Consider the following 20,225-nt stretch of genomic DNA (forward strand, 5'->3'; position numbering starts at 1 on the left):
ATCACAAAAGAGAGACACTCAGAAAATGAGAGAGATCGCTTCTGGGATTACCTTTTTTGTTGCAGCTCTCGTCAGAAGTAACATCGCTTCAAAATCGCCAAGATGTGTGTCGCCATATTCCCGTTATAAACCTTAATAACTTTTTCATCCCCACTGAGATGCAGGAGTGCGCTGACATGACAACTCTGTTTTACTCTCATGAGTATGTTTGGGCCTAAGTGTGTGCGTTATGCATGTAATGTGTGTCCACGTGTATGAGAGCTTAAGAGAGAGGGAGGGGGAGTGCGAGTTTTTCCCCACAGATATTTCAGATAATATAGAAACTGTTGTATTGATCAAGTGTATCTAACTTTAATACAGCTCAAGCCTCAATGTATGTGTGTGTGTGTGTGTGTGTGTGTGTGTGTGTGTGTGTGTGTGAGTGCATGGGAGACGAGGGAGCGCGAGGGCTCTTTTAACCAAAATTGAAATAAATGTAGGGTATTTTAGACATTGTTTAGACTGTTATGCGGTCAAGACCTGGAACTACTTCATAGCCGTGCGTTTCCTTCGAAAAATAATTGCACACCTTAGAACGTCCATCAACCAATCAGAATCAGAAATTTAACAGACCCGTGGTATAAGCACTGTTATTTGAATATTTGGATGCTCCTATCTATGGCTTCATTCATTGTATGATTAAGCTGGAATTGTGCTATATCATATTTTATTGTCTGAATTGAGCTATAGTACTATACACGTGTCAGGGCCAAATTTTGCTCAGTATGCAAGAAACGTTTTGAAATATTACATATATTCGCAAATGTAAATATTTTTAATGTCTCAAATAACATCATGACAGATGACACATCACATGTAAAAAAATTGTGTTCGGCAGGTTCTGTACAATTTCTGGAAGTGTGACATAGCAACGCTTGTTTTTATGGTACAGTTGTGATATTTACTGATCTGATCTCCTGATATGTCAGAGTCGTAATGTTGTCTTATTGAGTCCAGATGTGGTGCTCACAGAGCTATGTGACAGATACAGCTGCACCATGTGCCCCTGTTTATGCCCTCCAACTAATGGCAGAAAGTTTTGGTTAGGAGTATGGGAAATAGCTTTGGAAAATGAGCTCCCATCCCTCCATTGCTCCAGGTACAGTTTGCACTCAGGATGATCTCTGCTGAGAATTTTCAGGCTAAATTGAATGAAATCATATGAGTAGCATGACTTTTTTTAAATTGACTTTATTGTACAAGATTCTGTGGGCATCTGTTCAAGATGATTTTATTTTAATCTTTGGTTGTTGCAAAATACATCTAACAAACCCTGTATTTGTATATAGAGATAGCTGTTGCACGTATGAGCTTATTTTACATCCCACATTTGCCTTTAAGTATTTAACAGCTCTGACTAACAACATAACATTTATTACTTGAATTTAAAAAAAATCACAAAAATCACAAATCCCAGGAGATCAGCAGTTACAGAAATACTCAAACCAGCCTGTCTGGCACCAACAATCATGCCACGGTCCAAATTTTTTCACTTTTTTTCCCCATTCTGATGGTTGATGTGAACATTAACTGAAGCTCCTGACCCATATCTGAATGATTTTATGCACTGCACTGCTGCCACACGATTGACTGATTAGATAATCACATGGATGATTGTTGGTGCCAGATGGGCTGGTTTGAGTATTTCTGTAACTGCTGATCTCCTGCGATTTTCATGCACAACAGTCTCAAGAATTTACTCCAAATGGTTCCAGAAACAAAAAACATCCAGTGAGCGGCAGTTCTGTGGACAGAAATGCCTTGTTGATGAGAGAGGTCAACAGAGAATGGCCAGACTAAGTCTACAGTAACTCAGATAACCGCTCTGTACAATTGTGGTGAGAATGCTATTCTGAGATGCGGGTTAGTGCTGTTTTGGTGGCACGAGGGGGACCTACACAATATTAGGCAGGTGGTTTTAATGTTGTGGCTGATCAGTGTATATATCAAGAAAAGGAAAAATAAAGCCAGTATTTCAATAATGTGCCAAGAAATATATTATTATATAGAAAACGTCATGGTTACTTTCGTAACCTCCGTTCCCTGATGGAGGGAACAAGACGTTGTGTTGATGTAGTGACACTAGGGGTCACTCTTGGGAGCCCCAAACACCTCTGATTTTTTGAAAAAAGGCCAATGAGAATTGGCGAGTGGAATTTGCATGCCACTCCCCCGGACATACTGGTATAAAAGGATCTGGTATGCAACCACTCATTCAGGTTTTGTGCTGAGGAGCCGAGACCAGGTCCCGGCCATTTCAGTGGGTAGTTCAGCGTTGTGGCAAGAGGGACACAATGTCTCATTCCCTTCATCAGAGAACGGAGGTTACGAAAGTAACCATGACGTTCCCTATCTGTCACTCACTCGACATTGTGTCGATGTAGTAACACTAGGGGTTCCTATACAAAACACCACAACTATCTGAACTGTGTTACGTGAACTGGCGGTGTGTGACGGGAAGACCGCTTTTTGCCTCATAGCCAGCGCACCAGGCCATCACGTAACCTCCCCCAAAGCTCTTATGAGCGTCGAACGGTCCATCAGGAACAAGTCGACTGCCCAACTATAGGGACAGGCTAGCCCAGCCGAGGCCACTTTCCCTCTCTTTTTCTCCCCAAAAAGAGTGGAATTTGTTAACTGACTGGGAGCCATAAGTGTCTGCGCCCAAAAAGGGGGAGGGGGGTATTTTTAGTGGAATACGTCACATGGTCTTACCAAGTCTTGTCGGAAGTATGTCATGTGGAGAGGTCCCATGGTAGGTCCTACCCGAAGGGGGAGGAGATTCTACAGAGCATAGCGACCGGGGACAGAGGGGCCTCTGCCCAAAGAAGACGCAGTTTGCCGACAGGGAAACTATTTTGCGGAAGATATCACATGGGGTCGCCTTCGGAGAACCAGCACATGTGGAGCACTTACCTCAGTAGAGGGGCTCATTAACGCACGTACTGGGCAGGTCAGCAAGTTTCTCTGCAAACTCAACTGCCAGAGGGCTAAGGAGAAATGTCATCCAGGGATCACAGTCTGTGAACACGACTGGGAGTCAAGAGCGCACGTCTTCACCTCAAGGGAGGGGAAAGGCGCTATGCGCAAGTGGTACACCCGGCCAGCTGTCCAGGAACTTACCTGCTCGTGCCTGCCAATACACGGGACGAGATCAGCTCAACCCGGAGATTGTAGAACCTCGCAAAGGTGTTGGGTGTTGCCCAGCCCGCTGCTCTGCAGATGTCTGCCAAAGAGTTGCCACTGGCCAGGGCCCAGGAGGCTGCCACAGTCCTGGTAGAGTGGGCTCGTAACCCTGCAGGGGGTGGCACGTCCTGAGCCTGATATGCCATTGCGATGGCGTCAAAGACCCAGTGGGTGATCCTCTGTTTGGAGACAGCACTTCCTTTCCACTGTCCACCAAAGCAGACAAAGAGCTGCTCAGAGCTTCTAAGGCTCTGCGTGCAATCCAAATAGATGCGTAAAGCTCGCACCAGACACAGCAACGCCAAGGCTGGGTCTGCCTCCTCCTGGGGCAGTGCTTGCTGGTTCACCACCTGATCCCTAAAAGGGGCCGTGGGAACCTTGGGCACATAGCCCAGTCGGGGTCTCAGGATCACGTGAGAGTAACTGCTGGGCAAAGTCCTCGACAGCGTCGCCAAACAGGCCAACCTGGGAAATGGGGGCGTCAAGGAACCGTGCCTTGTCCGCCTCTCCCATCTCGACCAAGTGGAGCCAAAGGCACTCCTGGACCACCAGGGTGGACTTCATCTGCCCGAGAGACCACGGCGTGACCTTCATCACCCGGAGAGCGAGGTCGGTCGCCGAGCGCAGTTCCTGCATCAATCCCGGGTCAGAACTACCCTCGTGCAGTTCTTTTAGCACCTTGGCTTGGTGTACCATTGGTGTGCCCGCGCCAGGTGGCAGCGCTCTGCGGACACAAGTGCACCGTGAGCACCTTATCCACCTGGGGGATCACCGAATACCCCCTGACCGCTCCACCATCGAGGGTTGTGAGAGTGGGGGAGCTGAAAGACCGGGACCGGGCAGTAAAAGGTGCCTCCCACGATCTTGTCAGCTCCACATGCACTTCCGGGAAGAAAGGAACATGGGCAGAGCGTCAAACCCGTAGGTAGAAGGACCGGTGCGGAGAGCCACTGGGGTGGCTTGCTTTCTTACGAAAACAAGCCGCAACGTTGCCATGGTCATGTTCTCGCAATGAGGACATGACTCATCCACGAACGATGTCTCCGCGTGGGCAGTGCCCAGACACATAAGACAGCAATCGTGGCCGTCAGAAGCGGAGAGATAACGACCGCAACCAGGAATAACACACAAACGGAAAGGCATCTTTAAAATGACGTTCCGTGTGTGCTGCTCTTTTTGTGAATAAAAATATACGCTTTTAGAATATACTCTCTTATTTTCGCTCTGCCGAAGCGCCCAGGGGCGTTCTCTGCACTCCACGGGTGCAGAGGGGGAGAAGCCACTTAAATGCGCTGTAAATCCAGCAGTTTTAAGGTGCGTCTTTGGAGGGAATTGAATTCAGTGCACTGAATACAACCGCTCGGCTCTGAAGAGAAAATATGAATGAGTGGTTGCATACCAGCTCCTTTTATACCCGTACGTCCGGGGGAGTGGCATGCATTTTTTTTCAAAAAAGCAGAGGTGTTTGTGGCTCCCATGAGTGACCCCTAGTGTCACTACATCGACACAACCTTGAGTGAGTGACAGATAGGTAACATATTGTTATGTATTAAATATATTAAAATGTGCAATTTGCAAAACTATAAAAAGTATAGTTTCAGTCCTGGATGCTGATTGGTCAACAGCCTTTCTTTGTCTCCAAGTCACTATTTGTATCACTAAACAGCACCCATAGCTGACCTTTATTTTTGTTGCATAGCAATGTTCTGTTTATTGCTTTGCATCATACCTAAAAACGCCCTATAGCCGTGATTGTATCACACAATTTTAATATAAATATCAATACACATTATTTAAATCTATTTTGAGCTTACAATGTCATATGCAAAGTCATTAATAATATGCAAAATCATTCATTAGCAGTTTCAGCTCCCTATAAATCATTGCATATCACCTCTGAAGTCCAGTTCGATCACTTTTTCTTAATCGTACAGGGTTTCATAAATTCAACTCTAATATAATCCATCGCAAACAGACTGAAGCTTTTATTTTCTGTCACTAAGTACTACATGATTGAAAACAGCAAGCATTTGACAATCACATTATTTGAACGGCAGCCAGAATACTGCCTCAAGTGGCACATAATTTATTGTTCTTTTTACTTCATTAAAGCCTTAAAGGGCTTGTTTGTTAAATGAAGTGTGGAGATGCAAGTGCTTTGTTTTTATTAGTATATTCAAAGCTGTATTCTTAAATTTTTTTCAATATTCATTACTTGACAGGCAACATCCCTCCTCATAGGGTTCTAGTTACCTTTGTTTCATTATAGGTAAAGTGTGTTATTTTTTTAATGTTAAAATACTTTTTACTATCCCAGCTTAATGTGCAGAGACAACTATAAATTAATTAAATTATAAAGTAACAGTAAATGATAAATTAATTCAATGTTCAAGAAACCTGTTCGAAAGCAGATTATTTTTGCAATTCCATTTGGTGACACTAATGGTGCAGAAATGTATCCCTTCACCTTTAAACAACCAATGGCATGAATGAATGGCCTCATTTATGCATTCTTTTATGTACAGTTTATACCTTTACAAAAAGAATATGTTGAGCGTGAAACTTGAAATTGCTGTGAAAATGCAGGAGGAACATGCGGGGACTTAAAATTTCCGCAAGGTTTAATCAGTTCTTCACAGTAAGAAACAGCTTCATCTGTGATTATGTAGACACAGCATGCACCTAAAGATAAACATACTTTACAAACTTTGAAATTGTTTATCAAAAACCCATCCGGAAATAACATGCCAAACTGAATTACTCTGCAAAATGTTGTGCAGTTGCATCTGTCAAAAATGATCTGTCATTAATATTTCTTTATTTCTCATGCAGGAGTCTGAGCTGTCAGAGAATCACACTGCACAAGAACTTATTCTTCTCCTATGTGCTCAATTCAGCCTTCACCATCGTCAACCTCATAACTGTGGTCAACAACCCCAAAGTGGTGCAGAGGAATCCGGTTTGTCCCTTTCACCTCCACTTCCCACATCATCACTGTCACTTCCAGCAGTTTTACATTTATTTTTTTTATTTAGTTTTTTGTTTTTAATTTTATCCCCTTTTCTCCCAATTTGGAATGCCCAATTTCCACTACTTAGTAGGTCCTCGCGGTGGCGTGGTTACTCACCTCAATCTGGGTGGCGTAGGACAAGTATCAGTTGCCTCTGCTTCTGAGACAGTCAATCCATGCATCTTATCACGTGGCTCGCTGTGCATGACACCGCGGAGACTGACAGCACGTGGAGGCTCATGCTACTCTCCTCGATCCAAGCGCAATTTACCACACACCCCAATGAGAGTGAGAACCACTAATCGCGACCACAAGGAGGTTACCCCATGTGACTCTACCCTCCCTAGCAACCGGGCCAATTTGGTTGCTTAGGAGACTTGGCTGGAGTCACTCAGCATTCCCTGGATTCGAACTTGCGACTCCAGGGGTGGTAGTTAGCATCAATACTCGCTGAGATACCTAGGCCCCCAGTTTTACATTTATTAAAAATGAGGACAAAGCGTAATCACAAGCTGATCCAGATATTATAAAAATGTGTTGGTGCCTTCATAAAAGATACATTCTTGAATTTTGGAGATCACTGTGAAAGTTCCCATGTTTCACTTATGAAGGAGGAAGGGGACCTGGTGAACAGTCCACATGAGTCTTTATTCACAAAACTTTTAAGCGTAACACTTAACGCGCACACACAAGACTGCTTCGTATGTCACTCTGGACCACCCTTATATCCCTCTCCAGCTCTCACTGCAACACAAAACAACTGTTAAAAATAATTTCCCACAGTTGTCAATCCTTAACGCTCTTCCTCTCCCGGCCTCGCTCTCCACAAACGTCGCTTGGCCACACCCCCATCTCCACAATCACTTAGGAAGATTTTGATAGCAAAATCAAAATCAAGTCTTGTTTTCAAGTAAAATATCTTAAATCTTAAAAAGAAGATGCATTTAGTTGAGAAGCAAAATAGTTTAAGATACTAAGACATGCTTTCTGAGAATATAATTTATATTAAATATAGTTTATTTTTATAACCCCACTGGCCTTTTTGTCTTGTTTTAAGCAAAAACCTCACTACATTTTTGCTAGATTTGTGCTTTAAACAGGGTTATCAGCAAGAGCGGAGTTAAGAAAGATTAACTTCATTCAAGATTAAGAATATTTTGTGAAAACAAGTGTTAATATCTTAATATAATTTTGTTTTTCGGCCAAATGTATCTTTTTTTAAAGGATGTTTATTTTTACTGTAAAAAAAGATAAAGCACTGATAAAGAAAGATTTGCGGTATACTGTATGATGTATTTGGCATGTCTAAGGTATGGGTTTTACACTTCAAAAGAAACATTTTTTGCACACCACAAACGTTTTGCAGTATTTAATTCTCACTATATTTTCATAGCATGGGATTTCTGTTTGGAATATGATATTTTCAGGTTTTGCTCTCTATGGAGGAATGTATAAATCTGCCACACAGGAATGCACTGAATGATCTAAGAGGTGTTTTTTTCAGGATACAGGCTGGTTTGTGACCACTTGAAGACGGGGATGTGGTTCAAGAAAAACAAGCTTTTTGCTACTGTACCTAAGTGATTCAGGAGATATGGAAAAAAATATAAAACTGAGACACACTCTAGTGAGAGTTTGCACCATACTGTTCCTGGTTTGTAAAGTTTTGAAAGGACTGCTGTGCAGCAGGGGCGTATTCTTGGAGTTTTAGCAAGTTCATAGTGATAGTGTATACTCACATGAGTATATTGGTTTGTGTCTGAGAGATACATTATCACATTCACTTCCCATTTAAAAACCAGACTCATTCACTGTCTCTCAAAATGTTTTTGAGAGTAGATAAGTTTCATCCTAACTGATACCTTTTCCAAATTATGTCTGTTTTGTATGGGCAGTTTAGATGTCTTGGCTAAATGCACATTACTTTGAGGGGTGAATGAGAGCTGCATTCTGTACGTTTAATATACGTTATCCTTGTTTAGCTGGGTGAACAAGCTACCTCAATTTTTCCTTTCAACTCCATGGTGTTTAGTTCAAACAGTCAGTAGAAATGCATCCTCAGGTCTCAAGGAGAAGAGGTTACAGACAAGGCTTAGCCACTGTAGTTTAGACTTAAACCCTAAGTTTTGACAACTGCTTTGCTTAGTCTGACAAGAATGCCATTAAACGTCAAGGACATCTGAATAGGTGAAGGAGCCTTGACTTTAATGGAAAGTTAAGTCCAGAGAATAATATGCGTGTGGATGTGTTGCCATTTGTGTGGGTGCAGGAGGCAGGGGAACGTAAGGCTATGGACATATGGTAGAAAGTTCATCAGGAAGACTTGGTTGTTTGGCAGTGTGATCCAGGCCAGGGCTCAGCGAGTTTAGATTTATATTTTTGCCAGCATTTCTAATTAAATCAGCACACATGTTCTTAGAAAGGAGCCAGACAGCTCAAGCTTTTCAGAGCAAGGGAATGTCTAGGCCAAGTTAAAGAGCACAAACTGGTGTTTCTATAATGAACATGAATGGGGATTTTATGTTGTCAAAACTAGTAACACTACACAAAAAGACTGGTTTAAAGGCTTCGTTCACACACACACACACACACACACACACAAAAGACAATTCTGTCATCATTTACTCACCCTTGTGTCATTTCAAGCCTCATTCACCCTTCACTTTTATTTAATGGAGAAAAAAAGAGTGAATGGTGACCGACATGGTCAGTCCTTAAAATCCTGCGTAATACATTCTTTGGTCTACCATGGAAGAAGACCAAGTCATGTGGTTTGGACCAACACAAGGGTGAGTAAACCTAGCTACTCCCCCAGGTTGGTCAGGATGGTCTGGTTTGCTGGATTTGGGGGGGTTTGAGGCACATGCCAATTGGTCAGGCCGGTAGACCAGCTTAAACTATCCAAGACCAGCAGAACAACATTAAGGGGTTCAAAATTATTTTTCAGCAGGGTTCTTTTGGTCATGTTCTGAACTCTGGTAAAAAATTATGAGATCTGTAATATTCAATATATAGCTGGTTCAGGTGTGTTTGATTAGGGTTAATTATTAAATTAAAGGAATATTTCACCTAAAACTGAAAATTCTCTCATCATTTATTCACTCTCATGCCATCCCAGATGTGTATGACTTTCTTTCTTCTGCAGAGCCCAAATTAAGATTTTTAGAAGAATATCTCAGCTCTGTAGGTGCATACAGTGCAAATGAATGGTGGTCAGAACTTTGAAGATCTAAAAAGCACATAAAGGCAGCATAAAAGTTATCAGTATGACTCCAGTGGTTTAATACATGTCTTTTAATAGCGATCTAATCGGTTTTGGGTAAAAACAGACCAAAATACAACTCCTTTTTCACTGTACATCTGACCATTGCAGTCTCTAGGCACAATCATGATTTCAAGCTCGAATATACTGCCTAGTGTTTGACGCATGCACAGCGCAATGGATGGCTCTATTTTGGTCTGTTCTCACCTAAAACCAATTGGATCCCTTCAGAAGACTTGGATTAAACCACTGGAGTCATACAGATTACTTTATGCTGCCTTTATGTGCTTTTTGGAGTGTTGGTAACCATTCACTTGCATTGTATGAACCTACAGAGCTGAGATTTTCATCTAAAAATCTTAATTTGTGTTCTGCAGAAGAAAGAATGTCATACACATCTGGGATGGAATGAGGGTGAGATGATGAGAGAATATTTGGATGAACTATTCCTTTAAATACATTTCATTTTAGGGCTGTATGAGTTGCAGTTTGCAGTCAATCTGAAAGAACCCGTCATCTTTCTCTCTCACTTTTTCTCCTCCATAGATTGGTTGCAAGGTGCTGCACTTCTTCCACATGTATATGCTGGGCTGTAACTATTTCTGGATGCTTTGTGAGGGGATTTACCTGCACACTCTCATCGTGGTGGCTGTTTTTGCAGAGGAGCAGCATTTGCACTGGTATTATCTTCTAGGCTGGGGTGAGTTTCTGCCAGAACAACTTTCCCCTCTTGACTTGAATACAGCTCCCAGTTTTTCCTCTGCTTTCCAATCTGTTGTCACACTCTGTGTTGTAAAATGAACACTTTCACGCTTTGTCTAGCACAGAGCGTATTATGAGCAGTTTTTATTAGCAGCTGTTTCATCAGTCTTTGCTCCATAATTTATCGGATACATTTGCTTGCGCTTATGTCCTTTTGGTCCATATACAGAGAATATTTTCGACTGCACAAACACTTGTTTAAAGACACAAAAATCATCTAATCCACAGCAGGCTTATTATACTGTAGTTTAAATTTTTTTTAATTTGTCCTTTCAATTTAATTTTCCTACTCTTGTTTTGCTAGTTTCCTTTTAGTTTTTCCAGTATGCTTAGTTTTTATTTTAATTAAAATTTTAGCATTTCAGGGCTTGCAAGTTAATGTGTTAACTGATATCATTTAAAGAAGTTTAACAGCATTCAATTTCTCAGGGCCATCTATGGCCCTATTTTAAGAGTGCTAGCATTAAGCGCAGTGTTATGCCATAAGTCGGAAGCGCAAAGTCAGTGGACATGGCCATGAAGTTTTGGTATTTTCGTGTAATCATGCGCTAAGTCTTTGCACAAATAGGTTTGGGGAAATCGCAGATACAACGCGCAAATGGGCTGGATTAAGTGCAATTTAATTCTGAGGTTTTCTCCGGTTATTATTCCACTGCCTGCATCCTATTATATAGTCCATTCTCTCAAGCACCAGCAATATAAACCAACACAACACATTCATGTTCAAGTTGGTAGTGTAATTGGACTATATGCAATTAATTAGAAGAATAAATTACATTCTTTTGAGACATTAACTGCATTCTTGATGATTGTCAGGCATATTTCTATGACAGCGACGCTTCTTTTATACGCATGGAAAATGTGATTCTTGTCAGAATTTGGATGTAGGGCTCTGTTAAAATTATAGATTTAGAAATATAGAATTATTGATTTTTGCTTTGTCCCCCAACTGAAAATATCTTGCCCTGAATAACCAAAACTCCACCTTCCACGACAAAATAGTATTATATCTGTATTTCAATCGGGTCAATTCTCTGAGGCCATCAGACGACATTCGGCGCTTCAGTTCTGCTTCGGCACTTTTAATATTCCCTTCCAACTCCTCGGGTTCTCGTGCTTTGGATTTTTTGGTGAATGAGGCATACTGTATGATCCAACCCCTAAGAACCGCATTAAGTGCCTCCCAAGCCACGCCCACAGAGGATACTGAGGACCAGTTAGTCTCCATATAAACATTAATTTCAGCCTTTAACATTTGTTGGAAATCAGGATTTTGAAAAAGGGATACATTAAAGTGCCAACTACAGTTGCAATCAAAATTATTCAACCCCCCCTGACCAGCAATACATTCTGGTGATGTGAATTAAAACACATCAACTAAAACCTCAGTAAACAGTCAAAGTAAGTTTTTAATACACATTTGAGTGATTTTGAGAACAAAGAGTTCAGTTTACCCAAATTTAAAAATAAAAAATCTCCACAAATGTCATGTCAAAAATATTCAACCCCCAAAGTCAGTCATTTGTGGAGCACCCTTTATCCTTAATAACAGCAAATAAATGTTTCAGGTAAGTGTTCTCAGGCTTCGTACACCTCTCTATTAGAATTCTTACACATTTCTCATGAGCGAAAGCTTCCAGCTCATTGACATTCTTTGGTTTCTGTGCTACCACTGCTTCCTTGAAATCCCAACAAAGGTTTGCAATGGGATTTTAATGATGGACTGAAAGGGCCATTTAAGGACATTCCACGACCTATCCCTGAGCCAGATTTTGGACAACTTGGATGTATCCTTGGTGTTATTGTCTTGCTGGAAAGTCCAGTGATCACTGAGCTTCAATTTACACACTGAAGGCATCACATTTTTCATGCCAAAATGGCCTGATACCTGAAAGAATCCATGGTGTCAGTCACATAGTCAGGATAGCCGTTTCTTGCAGCCGCAAAACACCCCCATAACAGGACTGACCCACCTCCATGCTTGACTGTGGGGATGGTGTCATTCTTGTCATCACCTTGTCATCTTACTCCAGACGTACTGCTGACCCATGGGTCTAAAACTCATTTTCAGTTTAGTGTCATACGTCTGTAAAACCTTCTTCCAGGACCAGCACAAAAAATTTTTTTTTACCATATCTCGGCCTTCCTCTTGCTCAGGAATTCCAACAATTCGGATGTTGTTTAGCCGGTTACTATTCTCCAAATCCTCCAGTTTTTTCCAAATGCGTTCCAAGGCTATCTTGGTCGCTATCGGATTAGCAGCTAATTCCCTCTCCTATGACTCCAGATAATCGATCCGTCTCTCGACATCCCCGATTCTTGTAACCAAATCAGAGAATTTCATCTCCATCGCCATAATCAATCAACGTATTACAGCAAGGTCCTCCAGGTCTGCTACGACTTTCGCCAGCATTACAGACATGCTCACCAGTTCCCGTTGAATTTCTTCCACCACACCGTCCAAACCGAGTCCCTGGTCTGCAACCCTGTCTGAGGTATCAGCTTGAGCACACAAGTATCTTTTAATATCTCCAGAGCCCGAGGATTTTGAATTCTTTGACATGTTGACTTCTTAGAACAGTTATGTTGCAGGGTGTATCAAATATCACCGGTTTTTAAAAAGGCTTTTAAAAAGAATTAAAAACTAGCAAAGTGCGCAGACCTCATTGTTCACATGTCCGACCCTCGCATGGCGCCACGTGACTGTCGAATGTAAGTATTATTACAGTAGTACTACTGACACACACAGTAGTGGTCGACCGATATATCGTCAAGGCGTTAAGATGGCTACAACTCTGATCGTCAGGGACATAATTTGATGTTCCACTATATTTTCAAAGTTTGGACAACTTTATTACCACCTGCTGGTGGATCTCCAAACTGCAAATGCAGGAACTGAGTTTAAACTTCGCTAAGTTAAGAAGCAGTTTTCAAACTACCTATTTTTCAGGAAAATAGCAAATTGCACTTTGCGCCACTACCTTACCATACAATACACCCACAGTTTGCACGCATACACCCACAATCGGAGTGTACCCACAGTAGTTGCATTTTCATGTTTAAAGGAATATTCCTGGTTCAACAGAAATTAAACTCAATCAACAGCATTTGTGGCATAATGTTGATTACTACAAAAAATAATTTAGATTTGTCCTTCCTTTTCTTAAAAAAAAAGCAAAAATTACAGTACAGAGGTTACAGTGAGGCACAATAATTTGTCATATATATTAAAAAAATAATTATAATTGAAATAAAGCACTGAAATTAAAATAACTTTGTAAAATCATCGCTTTTTTATCATCTGTCATGTCAACACTCCCCTTCCAAAATTACAAATCAGCAACTTAGGTATCATCTAGAATTCAGAGTTTCCACTGGTAAATATGACTTTGCTTAGTCATTTATGTGCTCGGAACTTGTAATTATGATATTTCTCTACTTGAAGGCTGCATAAATCCTCATCCTACTATACTGTTCTTTATAGTGACAGCTTTTTTACGATGGTTTATTGAAGGTCATGCCCTAACTGTCTTGTTTTGCCTGTTCTGTGTAAATGATGACAGGGATTAGAGACTATGCTGATAAGTGGACTAAAGGTCTTTAAATAGTGGACCATTATTAAAGATTGCGTGATAACCTTGTGCAGTATCTGTCATTCATCCCCAAAGGGAGAGACGACAACACTTAGCCATCTGCAGCAAACCTGTCAATATGCCTTCTGGCTTTTCAAGCTGACCTAAATATATTCAATGCCACCTTGGGGTACATTTTCTAAACACTCTCCCTGTCTTCCATTGGTTGGCCAAACAGATAGTCCCGCACCAAACTCATGCAATTGATTGTGCTAATGTTGCTGTGCAGGGCTGGTCGGCTTTTTGGGGGAAATTAATCTACGAATGTCTTACTTATAGTTGTCTTAGCATATTAGGCTGAGACAGGAGAAAGTATTTAAACATCGAACCCACCCACACACATTAGCTTTACAGTAAATCAAGACACAGTGTTATTGTTCATTTTGCATTAGTTTTATTATAAAAAAATAGAGAGATTGTGTTTGACTGATGTCTCAATTGTCCTTTCAACAGGCTTCCCCTTGGTGCCTGCATCAATCCATGCTGTGGCGAGGAAAAAATACTTTGATGACAAGTGAGTTATGTTCATTACTCTTTAGCAGTAAATACAGTAGACATGCAAGGTTCAGTGGACAGAGGCCCTGACATGAGATTTATTGTGTTTTTCCACTAGCTGCTGGATGAGTGTGGAGACCCACCTGCTCTATGTGGTTCATGGCCCCATTATGGCAGCTTTATTAGTGAGTCAATCATTTTTATGCTCCAAATATCTATTATATTGAGTTTTGCATACTGTACCGTATATTCACACTATGAATATATTTGATTTGCTCTGAACAATTGTTTTATTTTTCAGTATTCATATAATTATCATATTAGTGTCCAACCTTTTTAAATAATAATAAAGTCATGTAAAAAAAAATACTAATAATTAATTCCACAGTTTTCTAAATTAAAGTGTCTAATATAGAAGCAGTATTTCAGGTTTTGAATAATCTGTTTTTAACAATGAAAAAATATTTTTACTTAATGTAATGGAAAAATTTTATTTCACTGTTTTGTTCTCAGTGGAAAAAATAATGAAAATTAGCCTCATTAGACTGTGTGTGATTTTTGGTTAAAATTGGATTACCACATCAATGACTTAACAGCTAATCAAGCGTTTTATGTTAACTCTGTGTGAAATTAAAATCTAAGTAGTGCATTTTAGTTAAGGACTATTTGCTAAAAATCTGAGCTAATTCTTAATTTTTAAAATGTTCTACTGCAGGTCAATCTGTTCTTTCTGTTGAACATTGTGCGGGTTTTGGTAACAAAGCTGAGAGATACGCACCGAGCTGAGTCTAACATGTATATGAAGGCTGTGAGGGCCACCCTCATTCTTGTGCCCTTATTGGGCATTCAGTTTGTTATCTTCCCATGGCGGCCGGAGAACCGGCTGGCAGGAGAGATATACGACTACATCATGCACATATTAATGCATTACCAGGTAAGCCCAAGTGATTAACCCTTCTTACATGTGGAAAAGAAGATACAATTATGACATTAATGCCTCCATATTTACTTTTTTCAAGGGATTGCTGGTGGCAACAATATTCTGCTTTTTCAATGGAGAGGTAAGTATATTGGGGTTTAATACATTCACATACAATTACAATTTGTTTGTATTATTAGCACCATGATTAAAAAAACAAAAAACAATATAAGAATACACAACAAAGATAAATATGTGTAGGAAAGATCTGAATCTAAATTGGGCTTATGTGAATACCTCTGCTTGTTAATAACATACTGTACATTTACAGCACTTTAGATCAGTCTAAAGTAAAAAAAAGATATGAAATTTACAAAAATAAAATAGCATTCATTTATAAAACTAGCATTAATGATGAGGTTAACAGAGTAATTTGATTCATCAGGGCAATGTTTAAAATTGTTTATGGACAATGCAACCCAATCTCATGAAAATTCATACATATTTTATGGGTTGGCTATTTTGTATGATTTCATATGGTTTCGTTCATATAAATTCATACGATTTCATCTCGTGCAAATGCCCGGATGTCTAATGCAGCAGTAATCGCTAGTTTCACGCACAAGGTGTTAAGGACATGCTTATTAATATTATGCCTTTACCCAAACCCCTTATCTGAACCTAACTGATCAGTAGAGTGTATAATCATGATAGGAAGCTGTTGTGTGTGACAGAAGCAAGTAATTGTCGCATTTTAGAGTGCAGTCGTACGATATCATACAAATTAGCCAAATGTAGAAAAGTTGTACGAATCCTTAAGATTTCGCCGTGAGAGTGTGTTGCACAATGACATTTTAGCATTATAAAAGTTTGAATTCCACAGTAACTTTTGTCAAGACGTTTTGTCAAAACACCATGGTGTTGGTGGTGGATGAGTTTCTGGGTGAATACCTGGCCATCTTGTGTAAGAGACACATTGATTGAGAAATGGTCGATGTCACTTTACTCCACGCTCTGTCATGAATCATGCATTACATGTCTGTTGACTTGCACTGCTTGAAGACAACTGCCGAGAATTACAGGGAGTGACAGTACAGTTAACATAACCATGTAACTACATGCAATCCAATCGATCAACTAACTTGAAGTGACTATGGAGAAGTTTCTTACTTGCCGTGCATTTTCACTTTTACCGAACGCCACCATTTAAAAGCCAGACTCATTCAATGTGTGAGAGAGTACGAAACTTTAAAGCAGCAATAAGTACTGGCAAGCCTGTCAAAATTCATTTACCAGACTTGAGGAAAACAGAGTTGGAGCACTTATGCATGACAAAACCAAGACAATGAAGATACAGTTGCATTAGAATACTCAGCATGAGGTTGCTGGCACAAACCTGAATGGAATGAATTAGCAGCTTTCATCAGTCTATGTGAAAGTCATGTTTTAAACATGCTGAATTATTTCTGGGCCTGGAAAATAGGTCAATTATTAGCTTATGCATGATCAGCCAGCTCGCGTCAGCATCAGTGTGTGTCTCCAAACTATTTGGATGTGTCCTAAACACAGATCCTGTTTCAGGACGATAATAGGTGCACTGATACAGAATAATATTTGCTTTGTGGTTGTGTTTGTTTACCTCAGCCTAATGATTTGTTCTGGACTCTAATGTCCCACCCTTGTGCCCCCATCTCCTCTAAATCTGTGCCTGATCCAATATCCCTCTTTGTTCTGTGTTAAAAATACCCAGAACGGTATTTGCCACATCAAACTCAGTTCTTTTATTTAATGAAGTTTTGTGCTAGGAGTCTGTTTTAGAGGTGTTTCAGGGACTTGTTTAGACCAAAATAAACCAGCTAATACCAGCCTTTGTTTCCAGCAGGGAAGATATAAAAAGACAAATATTTATAATAAAATATATAATAAGATAGATAAGATATACTGTTTATAAAAAGAATTATACAATATGTAAATCACATTTTCCTCAAATCCATCAAATATTATTTAAAATATACAAATATACAATATGTAAAGCTGTTTTTCACGTTGCAATTTAGACACCCCAGTAGGTGATTGCAGTTTATTTTGACATTGTTATATTGGCTTGACAAAGTCAGAGTTTTGTTAGAGGTTTTCCAAAATCCCTAAACCAAGATACAAATATTCTGACTGTAACTTGTCCTAGAGCTTTCAAGCTACATCCACCAAATTTGGCACAGTCCTTCAGACTGTGACTCAGGTAACTATATATTTTCTAACTGATCATACAAACATTTCCCTTAGCAGATGATTCAAAATCCCCAAAATCTCATAGATTTACATTTACGGAATCTATCTAGTAATCCTGCGATCTACATTATCAGTCACACAAGGCTTAATCAAGCCAACATCCAAGGTTGTCTTAACAAACTTTACCTAACTAGCTCAATTATGCAGAGTCACTCTTCTAACGTTTACATGACATGTCCCATCACAGGTCCAGGCAGCTTTGAAAAGGCAGTGGATGCAATACAAAGCCCAGTGGGGCCAGCGGAGACGCGAGCACTGCTCCATGCGTTCCACCTCATACACCGCCACCTCCATCACTGAGGTGCCTGCTTTCATGTACCACCATGACTGCAACAGCGAACACTTAAATGGTAAACAAACCGAAGACTCAGAGCTAGTGGCCCTCAAGACTAGTGAGACATATGCCTGAAAGGCTTGAACATTAGAAAGACAGTTCCTAGAAAGAAGAGATTAAATAAAACTGGAGAATGGAGACTCTGTTACGATGAAGCAACTTTGACTGAGCATTCACAAACTCCTACACCTCAGACAGCACTTAATAAACAACAGAACATAAAAGCCTGTGTCTTGGAACCACCAATCCTGTTGAGGGATTACTCAGTGCTTTGTTTATCTTTGCTACAATTCTGCTTCTGCGAGTTGAGACTAAAAGAAAAAAAACTATAGACAGGGCGCTTTAAAAAAAAGAAAGAAAAAAAAAAAAGAAAGTCATATAAAGCTGCTAGTTTCAGGCCCTACTCACGTCCTTTTTGGCGTAGTGGCCGCAAATAATGAACGTTTCTTTGCAGAAACCAAAGGGTTGGATTGTGGGATTGTGAGTGTTTTCTAAAGCTCCTGGGAGATGATTCTCATGAGGACAGACAACACAATCTGTTGCTGAACAAAGGAAAGATCTTCTGTGCCTGAATCCTGTTCATTCTCTGGTTGGTTAAACGTCAAAATGTCAAAGGAGGTTACAGAGATCTGTCTGATGGCCACTTTGCAATTGAAAATAGCTTTTAATCTGTCTTGCGAGATTCCTGACTGTGTTATTGTTTTTGCAGCTGTACTTTTTTTTGCCTTGTCTTTGTTGCAAAAGGGGGTGTGGAGAAAAAAGATGAACAAAATGGACAAAACAAGAGTGATTTAAAGTGGATTCATAGACCTTTGCATAACAAACATATTCTGAATTTTATATATATATATATATATATATATATATATATAAAGAGATGGAAGTATAATTAAGAACCTTCTACATTTTGTCTGGAGGCATCATTTTTAATGTTTTGGAGTGCCATTTTACCAATAAGTACATTTCCCTTTGGGCAACCAAAATCCATCGATGAATGTGGAAAATCTAGTTAATCCGTTCAGTTGAGGGTTTTCAGTCAGTAATTCTTTATTAATTTGCCTTTATTTTGCACCAAAATACTTGTGGGACTGACCGACTCGGTTTCATGACATTATCGATCGTAATAATTACAAAAACGTACAAAAACGTGCAACTTTTACTCCCATAGAGAAAAATTCATCAATAATGTTATAACGATTTTTTTTTTTAACGTTTAACCCCTAACCCAACCCAAACCTAACCTAACAATAAAGTCTAACTGCTTACCCAAACTTAACCATTATTTTATTAGTAAAATAACTTCTGACCTCAGAAGAAAGATATGACCTTGTCTCATAAAATGACGTTATACTACATTTTTCAAACTGACTTTTACGTGCTGCGTTCTGTCTTTCGCTGCAGTTTCCTGGTAAAATGAACACTAGAGGCGCTTGGAAACGGCTGATTATGACTTTATAAACACTTTATAAATAGTTTTTTGCACTATTACTCACACACTGCTATGTTATGAGATCAAAACACTTTTACTCTAACACATCATTTGAAAAATGCTTTTATTATAGACACACCTACATTTACACACTTATTCCAAAGTGATTAGCTTCCACGGTAGTTCAACTGATGGAGTGTCGGAAGACCTTGGTTCTAAACCAGACAAACACGCATGCTGACACGCGACATGAAAGTGTCAGAAGCGACTTCATAAAAGTGCTTTTCATTTCTCATTTTGTTTTTGGACACTGTCAGTTAGGTTTAGGTTAAAGTTTTAGGTTAAGGAGGTACATTTTAAAACCTCCATCTAATATTCAGCTTAAAACCTTGTCTGATTACAACACCATTTCACTCACTTATCGTGCCCCCATTGAACATTTCATTTTAGCACTCCCTGCTGGACATTTCACTGGGAAATGTGTTTTAAAGCATGTAATTTCGTTTTTTGCAAAAATGTTTCCATGGTCACTTAATGTTCATGAGACCAGGCTGGAAAGAAAACATCAGGTTGGAACAAGACGAGGGAAGCATGTTACAGTTTATTGACATCAGTCATTTGTATTGCATAAATATGGAATGAGTAACCAACTTTGTTCACTGACATTTCCTTTCATAAAATAAAGTGTTGGATTGGAGGCTAGCTAATATTTGACACCGGTTCACCTGTTATATCAATTTGAAATTCTTGTTTGTTGACTGGTTGTTCTCTATGGGAATAAAAGGCGTACCTTTTCGTACAAGCCAAGTCATACAATAATTTAAGATTTCACCACAAGTTATTACGAGTTGTCATGAGACTATGTTAT

At 39.8% G+C, this 20,225-nt stretch overlaps 1 protein-coding gene across 1 annotated transcript in view; it reads left to right on the forward strand.

Annotated features, from left to right (window-relative positions):
• Nucleotides 1–18,707, forward strand: part of LOC127421315 (calcitonin gene-related peptide type 1 receptor-like) — a 57,300-nt gene extending 38,593 nt beyond the window's left edge. The window contains exons 10-16 of the mRNA XM_051664308.1: nt 6,058–6,184; nt 10,044–10,197; nt 14,345–14,405; nt 14,505–14,571; nt 15,102–15,320; nt 15,406–15,447; nt 17,782–18,707. Of these exons, the coding sequence (XP_051520268.1) occupies nt 6,058–6,184; nt 10,044–10,197; nt 14,345–14,405; nt 14,505–14,571; nt 15,102–15,320; nt 15,406–15,447; nt 17,782–18,003 (892 nt within the window). The 3' untranslated portion in view covers nt 18,004–18,707. The remainder of the gene's footprint in view (nt 1–6,057; nt 6,185–10,043; nt 10,198–14,344; nt 14,406–14,504; nt 14,572–15,101; nt 15,321–15,405; nt 15,448–17,781) is intronic.
• Nucleotides 18,708–20,225: the final 1,518 nt, after the last annotated feature.

Source organism: Myxocyprinus asiaticus, chromosome 30 (assembly GCF_019703515.2).
Source record: "Myxocyprinus asiaticus isolate MX2 ecotype Aquarium Trade chromosome 30, UBuf_Myxa_2, whole genome shotgun sequence".
NCBI lineage: Eukaryota > Metazoa > Chordata > Actinopteri > Cypriniformes > Catostomidae > Myxocyprinus > Myxocyprinus asiaticus.